Source organism: Nicotiana sylvestris, chromosome 11 (assembly GCF_000393655.2).
Source record: "Nicotiana sylvestris chromosome 11, ASM39365v2, whole genome shotgun sequence".
Taxonomy (NCBI): Eukaryota; Viridiplantae; Streptophyta; class Magnoliopsida; order Solanales; family Solanaceae; genus Nicotiana; species Nicotiana sylvestris.
Window position 1 is genome coordinate 133,580,807 of NC_091067.1, and position 10,906 is coordinate 133,591,712.

Genomic DNA, 10,906 nt, shown 5'->3' on the forward strand with positions numbered 1-10,906 from the left:
TCTCATCTCTGTGGGAGCCCTAGAATCAAAAGGGTTCAAAATCATTGCAGAAAATGGAGTGATGAGAGTATGCTCCGGTGCACTAGTGGTAATGAAGGCTAATCGGAAGAATAATAATATGTACCGCTATCGTGGCAGTACAGTTATTGGGACAGCGACAGTGACATCCAGTGACGACAAAGAGGCAGAAGCAACCAAGCTATGGCACATGCGCTTGGGACATGCTGGAGGAAAATCCTTGAAAACTCTATCAGATCAAGGATTGTTAAAAGGAGTAAAGGCTTGCAACTTGGAGTTTTGTGAGCATTGTGTTAAAGGGAAACAGACAAGGGTTAAATTTGGTACAACGATCCATAATACTAAAGGCATTTTGGATTATGTACACTCAGATGTTTGGGGTCCTTCCAAAACACCTTCATTGGGTGGGAAGCACTATTTTGTAACCTTTGTTGATGATTTTTCCCGAAGAGTATGGGTGTATACAATGAAGAGCAAAGATGAAGTGTTGAGAATTTTTCTCAAATGGAAGACGATGGTGGAGAATCAGACAGGCAGGAGGATCAAGTGTATTCGCACAGACAATGGAGGTGAATACAAAAATGATCATTTCAATAAGGTCTGTGAAAATGATGGCATCGTCCGACACTTCACTGTTAGACATACACCACAACAGAATGGAGTGGCAGAACGTATGAACCGGACCTTGCTGGAGAAGGTACGGTGTATGTTGTCCAATGCTGGCTTGGGCAAAGAATTTTGGGCTGAGGCAATTACATATGCATGTCACCTCATTAATCGTCTACCATCTGCTGCTATTGATGGCAAGACACCATTTGAAAAATGGTACGGAAAACCTGCTGTAGATTATAACTCTTTGCACGTGTTTGGCTCAACTGCATATTATCATGTGACGGAGTCAAAATTGGATCCAAGGGCAAAGAAGGCTATTTTTATGGGAATTACTTCTGGAGTCAAAGGATATCGCTTATGGTGTCCTATGACAAAGAAAGTAATATTCAGCAGAGATGTTACCTTTGATGAATCTGCTATGGTAAATAAGGTAACAGAAGACACCAAACAAAATAAAGGTGCTTCTAAGCAGGTGGAGTTTGAGGGAAAATTTATTTTTCCTACACAAGAAGCAGAGGAGGAAACAAATGAAGATTACCCTCTGGAAGGAGAGCCAGTAGAGGAGATTCCAACTCAGGAACCTCAACAACAACTTGAATCAATAGCAACCAGCAGGCCAAAAAGAACAATAACGAAACTTGTTCGTCTCATAGAGACGGTTGCTTGTGCAACCTCAATTGTAGCTGATGATGTTCCTACTACTTATAAAGACGCTGTCCAAAGTTCAGAAGAAGATAAGTGGAGGATTGCCATGAATGATGAAATACAGTCCCTTCATCAGAATCATACATGGAGATTGGCCAATCTCCCGAAGGGAAAGAAAGCAATTGGGTGCAAATGGGTATTTGCAAAGAAGGAAGGATTTCCTAACCAAGTAGATGTTCGCTACAAAGCAAGATTGGTGGCCAAAGGATATGCTCAAAAGGAGGGAATTGATTACAATGAAGTGTTTTCTCCAGTTGTAAAACATTCCTCCATTAGAATTATGTTGGCTTTGGTAGCACAATTGGATTTGGAACTAGTTCAGATGGATGTAAAAACTGCGTTTTTACATGGAAACTTGGAGGAGGAAATCTACATGACTCAGCCAGAAGGATTCAAAGTTGCTGGAAAAGAAAATATGGTGTGCAAACTTGAAAAATCATTGTACGGATTGAAACAATCTTCTAGACAATGGTACAAGCGATTTGACGAGTTTATGTTGCGGCAAGGGTACAAGAGAAGCAAATACGATCATTGTGTGTATTTGCACAAGCTTAAAGATGGTTCCTTTGTATATCTTCTCCTATATGTTGATGATATGTTGATAGCTTCCAAGAATTTGGAAGAAATTGATAAGTTGAAGATTCAACTGAAGAAGGAGTTCGAGATGAAGGATTTGGGTGAGGCAAAGAAAATTCTTGGCATGGAGATAATTAGAGATAGACGTTCAAAGAAACTCTGTTTATCTCAAAAGGAATATTTGAAGAGAGTACTTCAACGTTTTGGCATAGATGACAAGACTAAGCCAGTTAGTACTCCACTTGCTTCCCATTTTAAGCTAAGTACTACTATGTCGCCAATGGATGAAGCTGAACGAAAGTATATGTCAAAGGTACCATACGCAAATGCTGTTGGTAGCTTGATGTATGCAATGGTTTGCACAAGGCCTGACATTTCACAAGCTGTTGGAGTTATTAGCAGATATATGCACAATCCAGGGAAGGAGCATTGGCAAGCTGTGAAGTGGATTCTACGGTATATTCATAATACTGTAGATGTCGGGTTAGTTTTTGAGCAGGAAGACAATCAGTCTGTAGTTGGATATTGTGACTCAGATTTTGCGGGTGATCTGGACAAACGAAGATCAACTACTGGTTATGTGTTTACTTTTGCAAAGGCACCAGTTAGTTGGAAGTCTACTTTGCAGTCAACAGTTGCTTTGTCTACAACAGAGGCAGAGTACATGGCTATTACAGAGGCTGTGAAAGAGGCAATTTGGCTTCAAGGATTGCTAAAGGAGCTTGGTGTTGAACAAAAAGGTATCACAATTTTTTGTGATAGTCAAAGTGCTATTCAATTAGCGAAGAACCAAGTGTATCATGCAAGGACGAAGCACATTGATGTTCGGTATCATTTCGTACGAGAAATCATAGAAGAAGGTGGAGTCACGGTGAAGAAAATTCATACTACAGAGAATCCTGCTGATATGCTGACAAAGGTGGTGACTGCGGTCAAGTTTCAACATTGTTTGGATTTGATCAACATTGTTGAAAACTGAAGATTAAAGATGAAGACACAATCAAAATTTGTTATTGAGAGAAAATTGAAGATGTGGAATTTTGCCAAGGTGGAGATTTGTTGAAGTTTGGCAAATTTGTCCCACATCGGTGGGCTCTTGAATTTTGGGGGGATTTTCCCCCTATAAAAGAAAGCCTAATGTTTAGGATTTAAATAGGTGTTAGGCATTTCCGAATTCCGTGGTTCTAGCACGGTCGCTCAACTGTTTTTATTATTGGCTTAATTATCTTGATTTTATTAAATACATTTTTTATTGCATGATTTTACTACCGCTTTTACTTATTGTTTACAATTATATAAACGAATTACGCGTACGTATATTCGTATTATATACCTTTCATAATTACAGGGGATCATGTCACGCATACGTGTACACAATATAATTGACCATATTATGTCCTTTATTACTAAGACAGTACCTTGGCTCTGATACCAATTGTTGCAGAAGCCAGAGTTGTCGCACCTCCTTTTTACCGCGCCCGCGGGGCGCGTGGGGAGTTTTCTCCAATTGAAGGACAGTCGAAACGGGATTTATTTAATTATTTCAGAGTCGCCACCTGGGAATTTTAAGGCGTCCCAAGTCACCGGTTTTAATCCCTGAATCGAGGAGAATATGACTCTGTTTATTATTCTGCGAACCAGAAATCCTAAGTAAGGAATTCTGTTAATCCGGAAGAAGGTGTTAGGCATTTCCGAATTCCGTGGTTCTAGCACGGTCGCTCAACTGTTTTTATTATTGGCTTAATTATCTTGATTTTATTAAATACATTTTTTATTGCATGATTTTACTACTGCTTTTACTTATTGTTTACAATTATATAAACGAATTACGCGTACGTATATTCGTATTATATACCTTTCATAATTACAGGGGATCATGTCACGCATACGTGTACACAATATAATTGACCATATTATGTCCTTTATTACTAAGACAGTACCTTGGCTCTGATACCAATTGTTGCGGAAGCCAAATGTATATAGTGTGAATAAGTCACAACTACTATACCAAAAAATATGACAGCCACCAAATAATAAATAAGACAATAAAGCAACAATAAAGGGAACACCAGAATTTACGAGGTTCGACTAATTTTGCCTACTCCTCGGACACAACCAATATTTTATTTCACTCCAAAAATACAAGTGAAATTATACTAAAGAAAGAAGATACAAATGCCTTAAACAGATGAGAAGGCAAATGAGAGGTGTATTTAAATCATAAACATTAGGCTTTCTTTTATAGGGGGAAAATCCCCCCAAAATTTGTCCCACATCGGTGGGCTCTTGAATTTTGGGGGGATTTTCCGTGGTCGATCTTTAACTGGTTCAGAGTGGATAATGGACAGGTTTAGTAGAGTCTCGTGGATCGGTACGGTGACGTCTATATTTATCCTCGAGAGGCTGCAGAACCTTTAGGAAAAACTTCATATTCTTGAAATTCTTGTCATGCGACTTTGTTGATCTAAGAACTAAACTTCTGTATTCTATTCTCTCACAGATGGTGAGGACTCGTGCTACCGGACGAGGTGGACGACCACCAGTGCCACCAGCTGCAACCACCAGAGGTTGAGGACGCGGTCGTGGTAGGGGCAGGGCAATGAGAGCATCACCTATTGATCCACCAGCTGCCCCAGCCCAGGATCAGGCACCAGCTGTGCCCATTGTGATTCCGGGTCTTCAGGAGGCTTTGGCACAGATCTTATCAGTTTGCACTGGCCTGGCTCAGGCGGTTTTAACCACTACAGCCGCAGCTACTTCACAGGCCAGGGAAGGCACCCAGACTCCTGTTAATCGCGCACCTGAGCAGGTAGTGCAGAGACTTCAGACCCCAGAGGCACCTCCAGCCCAGCCAGTTGTACCAGCTTAGGGGTTTATAGTACCAGTTATGCCAGATGATGAGCAGCGTCGACTTGAGAGGTTTGGTAGACTCCAGCCTCCATCATTCAGTGGTGCTGAGGGAGAGGATGCCTAGGGTTTTCTTGACAAGTGTCAGCGGATGCTCCGTACAGCAGGGATACTTGAGACTAGTGGTGTATCATTTACCACCTTCCAGTTTACTGGGGCTGCCTTCACTTGGTGGGAGGCGTATGAGAGGCGTAGGTCGGTTGGTGCAGCGCCCCTTACTTGGCATGAGTTCTCCACTCTCTTCTTGGAGAAGTATGTACCGCAATGTCGTAGGGAGGAGCTGCGTAGCAGTTTGAGTGGATGAAGTAGGGAGATATGACTGTATCGAAGTATGAGGCGAGGTATTCTGAGTTGGCTCGGCATGCCGGGTGGATGGTTCCGACAGATCGTGAAAGGATCAAGAGGTTTGTGGATGGCCTTAATTACCATCTCCGTATTCTGATGACTAGAGAGAGAGTATTGGGTATTTCATTTGAGGAGGTGGTAGATATCGCTCGTGAGATTGAGATGGCTCGCCGCCAGGATAGAGAGGAGAGGGAGTCTAAAAGGCCTCGAAGTCCCGGCAGTTACAGTGGTGCTCCTTTGAGGGGCCAGTTCCAGCATGGTAGAGGTCGTTCTTTCAGGCCTGCTCAGTCGGCCCGTCCAGAGTATCGCAGAGGATCTTCAGGTCGTGGTTATCATGGTTCTCAGCAGGGTCAGCCTTCACTTAGCGCCCTTCCAGCCTAGACTTCATCTCGTGCTCCGTCAGCTCAGGGTTCTTCTATGCCGAGAGCATCAGCTAGTCACTCCGGTGCGAGGGTTTCCCTTTAGCCTTCTCCAGCACTTGGGAGTTGTTTTGAGTGTGGAGAGTTTGAGCATGTGTGGAGGCAATGTCCTCGTTGTGTTGCTAGTTCGTCCCAGCAGAGGGGTCAGCCCTCGACTTCTGCTCTAGTTACTTCACCACCCGCCCAGCTAGCCAGGGGTGGAGGTCAGGCATCCAGGGGTCTCCCCAGAGAGGAAGGTTGATCAGGCGGTGGCCAGACTCGTTTATATGCTATTCCCGGCAGGACAGATGCTATTGCTTCAGATGCTGTCATTATAGGTATTGTTCCAGTCTGCCACAGAGATGCCTCTGTATTATTCGATCCCGGTTCCACCTATTCTTATGTGTCTTCATATTTTTCTCATTATTTGGGTACGCCCCGGGAGTTTCTTTCCTTACATGTTCATGCATCTACCCTGGTGGGCGATACTGTTGTTGTGGACCGTGTGTACCAGTCATGTGTGGTGACTATTGGGGGTCTGGAGACCCAAGTTGATCTATTGCTATTGAGCATGGTGGACTTCGATGTTATTTTGGGCATGGATTGGTTATCTCCATGTCATGCTATTCTAGACTGTCATGCTAAGACAGTTACTTTGGCTATGCCGGGTGCATCGCGGATCGAGTGGCGTGGTATGACTGATTATGTTCCCAGTAGAGTGATTTCTTTCCTGAAAGCCCAGCGTATAGTTGGGAAAGGTTGTCTTTCATATCTAGCATTTGTAAGGGATATTGGAGTTGAGACTCCTAGTATTGATTCTATCCCAGTTGTGCGGGATTTTCCCGATATATTTCCTGCAGACCTGTCAGGCATGCCACTGGATAGGGATATTAATTTTAGTATCGACTTGGTGCCGGGCACTCAACCCATTTCTATTCCACCGTATCGTATGGCACCAGCGGAGTTGAAGGAATTGAAAGAGCAGCTTCAGGAACTCCTAGAAAAGGGACTCATTCGGCCAAGTGTGTCACCTTGGGGTGTGCAAGTTTTATTTGTGAAGAAGAAGGATGGCACAATGAGAATGTGCATTGATTACAGGAGGTTGAATAAAGTAATAGTGAAGAACAAGTATCCTTTGCCTCGCATTGATGATTTATTTGATCAACTTCAGGGAGCGAGTGTGTATTCCAAGATTGACCTTCGTTCAGGCTATCACCAATTGAAGATCAGAGATTCAGACATTCTTAAGACATCTTTCAGGACCAGATACGGTCATTATGAGTTTCTTGTTATGTCTTTTGGGCTAACCAATGCCCCAGTAGCGTTCATGCATCTGATGAACAGTGTGTTCCGGCCTTATCTCGATTCATTTTTCATAGTCTTCATTGATGATATTCTGGTGAATTCGCGTAGTCAGGAGGAGCACGCGGAGCATTTGAGAGTTGTGTTGCAGAGATTGAGAGAGGAGAATCTTTATGCAAAATTCTCCAAATGTGAGTTCTGGCTCAGTTCAGTAGCTTTCTTGGGGCACGTGGTGTCCAACGAGGGTATTCAGGTTGATCCAAAGAAGATAGAGGTGGTTCAGAGTTGGCCTAGACCATCCTCAGTCACAGAGATTCGCAGCTTTCTTGGTTTAGAAGGCTATTATCACTGGTTTGTTCAGGGATTTTCATCTATCGTATCGCCCTTGACCAAGTTGACTCAGAAGGGTGCTCCATTTGTATGGTCGGACGAGTGCAAGGAGAGCTTTCAGAAGCTCAAGGCAGCTTTGACCACAGCTCCAGTATTGGTTTTGCCATTAGCTTCAGGTTCCTATACCATATATTATGATGCTTCGAAAGTTAGGATTGGTTGTGTATTGATGCATGAGGGTAGAGTTATTGCTTATGCTTCTCGTCAGTTGAAGCCCCATGAGAAGAACTACCTTGTTCACGATTTGGAGTTGGCTGCCATAGTTCATGATTGAAGATTTGGAGGCACTACTTGTATGGCGTATCTTGTAAGGTATTCACTGATCATCGCAGTCTTCAGCATTTGTTCAAGCAGAAGGATCTTAATTTGAGGCAGCAGAGATGACTAGAGTTGCTTAAGGATTATGATATTACTATTTTGTATCATCCGGGAAAGGACAATGTAGTGGCCGATGCTCTGAGCCAAAAAGTAGTGAGTATGGGGAGTTTGGCGTATATTCCAGTTGGGGAAAGACCTCTTGCAGTTGATGTTCAGGCCTTGGCCAATCAGTTCGTGAGATTAGATATTTCGGATCCCAGTCGGGTGTTGGCCCGTGGTTTCTCGGTTTTCTTTATATGATCGCATCAGAGAGTGCCAGTATGATGATCCGCATTTGCTTGTCCTTAAGGACAGAGTTCAGCATGATGATGCCAGAGAGGTGACCATTGGTGATGATGGAGTGTTGAGGATGCAGGGTCGGATTTGCGTTCCCAATGTGGGTGGGCTTCGGGAGTTGATATTGGAGGAGACCCATAGCTCGCGGTATTCCATTCATCCGGGTGCCGCGAAGATGTATCATGATCTTAGACAGCATTATTTGTGGCGGAGAATGAAGAAAGATATTGTGGAGTTTGTAGCTTGGTCTCTCAATTGTCAGCAGGTGAAATATGTACATCAGAGACCGGGTGGCTTGCTTAGGCAGATGGTTATTCCTGAGTGGAAGTGGGAGAGGATCACTATGGATTTTGTTGTGGTACTTCCTTGGACTTTGAAGAAGTTCGATGCTATTTGGGTGATTGTAGATAGGCTGACCAAGTCCGAGCACTTCATTCCTATCTGTACTACTTATTCTTCAGAGCGGCTGACAGAGTTATATATTCGGGAGATTGTTCGGTTGTATGGTGTTCCAATGTCAACCATATCAGATCGGGGCACTCAATTTACTTTCTAGTTTTGGAAGTTTGTTCAGCGAGAGTTGGGTACTCAGGTGCAGTTGAGCACAGCTTTTCAACCTCAGATGGACGGGTAGTTCGAGCACACTATTCAGATATTGGAGGATATGCTACGGCCCTATGTTATTGATTTCAGAGGGCCATGGGATCAGTTTCTACCGCTTGCAGAGTTTGCTTATAACAACAGCTACCAGTCGAGTATTCAGATAGCCCCATATGAGGCATTGTACGGGAGGCGGTGTAGATCTCCAGCTGGTTGGTTCGAGCCTGGTGAGTCTAGGCTATTGGGGACAGATTTGGTTCAGGATGTCTTAGATAAAGTGAATGTAATTCAGGAGAGACTTCGTACGGCGCAGTCGAGGCAGAAGAGTTATGCGAATCGGAAGGTTCGAGATGTGTCCTATATGGTTGGCGAGAAAGTCCTGTCGAAGGTTTTGTCCACGAAGGGTGTTATGAGATTCGGAAAGAAAGGGAAGTTGATTCCGCGATTCATTGTGCCTTTTCAGGTGCTTCAGAGGATTGGGGAGGTGGCTTATATGCTTGCTTTGCCACCCAGCTTGTCGAGTGTGCATCCGGTATTTCATGTTTCTATGCTCCGAAAGTATGTTAGGGACCCGTCTTATATTTTGGACTTCAGCACGGTTCAGATGGATGATGATTTGACCTTTGATGTGGAGCCAGTGGCTATTTTGGGTCGTCAGGTTTGAAAGTTGAGGTCGAAGGATATAGTTTCAGTGAAGGTGCAGTGGAGAGGTCAGCCAGTGGAGGAGGCTACCTGGGAGACCGAGCGGGAGATGCGGAGCATATATCCTCACCTGTTTGAGGCTTCAGGTATGTTTCTTGACTCGCTCGAGGACAAGTATTTGTTTAAGTTGGGGAGGATATGATGACCCGACCCGTTGTCTCATGAGTTACCGCTCCGTTTCCCCCATTTCTACTTCTTTATGCTTCGTTATCCGTGTCTTATGTGGTCGAGTTGATTTGGTTTGCATTGGAGTGAAATTTGGTAAAAAATGGGACACTTAGTCTCTTTTAAGAAGGGTTAGGTTGGAAAAGTCAACCGGATGTTGACTTATGAGTTAGAGGGCTCGGATATGAGTTCTGATGGTTAGGTTAACTTCGGGAGGTGATTTTTGGCTTAGGAGTGTGATTGGAAGTGGTTTTGGAGGTCCGGTGTAGAATTAGGCTTGAATTGGCGAAGTTAGTATTTTGGCAAATTTCGGTAGATAGGTGAGATTTTGATCTGAGGGTCAGAATGGAATTCCGAGAGTTATTTTAGCTTCGTTATGTCATTTGTGATATGTGTGCAAAATTTCAGGTCATTCGGACGAGGTTTGATAGACCTTTTGATCGAATTCGCGATTCGAAAGTTTTGGAATTCTTAGGCTTGAATCCGAGGGTGATTTGATGTTTTGATGTTGCTTTGAGCATTCCGAAGATTGGAATAAGTTTTAATTATGTTATGGGGTGTGTTGGCATATTTGGTCGGGTCCCATGAGGCTCGGATAAGTTTTGGAAGTGTTTTTGGAGATTTTTGCCGTTTTGAGCATAAGCATGTAATGATCCAACGGTCCGTTTTTAGTTCTAGAGATCGGAATTTGATTTCAAGACCTCCAGAATTTAAATAATGAATTATAGGAGTGATCTGGAAAGTTTGATCTAATTTCATCTAGTCGCGATTGGGTTTTTGTCATGAAACATGAGTTAATTGTTTAACGAGCGAAATGGGTGTTGAACTGAGCAAATGAGCTCCAAATTGAGTTTCGATTGATAAACTATGTTCGTATTATTATTTGTTACTCATAGGAACAAGAATCATCGAATTCCAGGTTCCTATGATAGAGTTAAAGCCTTTTTAGTGAAAAGAAAAGCTGTTGCAGTTGCCTTGGACAACTGCTGGATTTTTTTAGCAGCTTGAACAGTGACGCGTGAACAGTATCCACACGCGTGAACAGTACCCGCATGCGTGAACAGTACCCCGAAAATTTCTGGGCAGTTAAAGGGGCAGTCCATTTTTTTCCATTTTTTTTTCTTAGTTCCAAGCTCGGATTTTGGGCAATTTTGAGCGGAAAATCACGGGAATTCTTGAGGTAAGTCCCTTATGATCATTGTTAGTCAATATTATTGAATTATCATTGAATATTCCTGCTAGATTACGTGTTTTTGAGGTGTAAATCGGGAATTTGGGCCTAGAGATTTGAAAATAAGATTTGATGGTTTGGAGGCCGAATTGTTGTCGGATTTTGGAAAAATTTATATGGTTGGACTCGTGGTTGGGTGAGGTTTCATATTTCGTAATTTTTGTCGGGTTTCGAGATGTGGGCCCCACGGGTGAATTTTGAGTACAATTTCGAATTTTTTAATGGAAAATGTGGAATTTCATATGGAATTAATTCCTATAATTTTTATTAACTGAATCGAATTATTGTGACTTGATTCGAA

General features: G+C 43.1%; 1 protein-coding gene across 1 annotated transcript; it reads left to right on the forward strand.

Annotated features, from left to right (window-relative positions):
• The first annotated feature begins 6,510 nt into the window (after positions 1 to 6,510).
• On the forward strand, positions 6,511 to 10,382 carry LOC138881668 (uncharacterized). The gene is made up of 5 exons (XM_070161918.1): positions 6,511 to 6,832; positions 7,225 to 7,270; positions 7,926 to 8,172; positions 8,560 to 9,065; positions 10,271 to 10,382. Exons 1-5 carry the CDS (start codon positions 6,511 to 6,513, stop codon positions 10,380 to 10,382), a joined length of 1,233 nt encoding a protein of 410 aa, XP_070018019.1.
• The last annotated feature ends 524 nt before the right edge of the window (positions 10,383 to 10,906 follow it).

Excerpts from the sequence above, each read along its gene's own strand:
- LOC138881668 (XM_070161918.1), top strand. The coding sequence starts at position 6,511 with ATGGCACCAGCGGAGTTGAAGGAATTGAAAGAGCAGCTTCAGGAACTC. Across the intron at positions 8,173-8,559 it reads GGTCTCTCAATTGTCAGCAG|ATATTGGAGGATATGCTACG; the intron begins GTGAAATATGTA and ends CACACTATTCAG. Across the intron at positions 9,066-10,270 it reads CATGTTTCTATGCTCCGAAA|GAACAAGAATCATCGAATTC; the intron begins GTATGTTAGGGA and ends TGTTACTCATAG.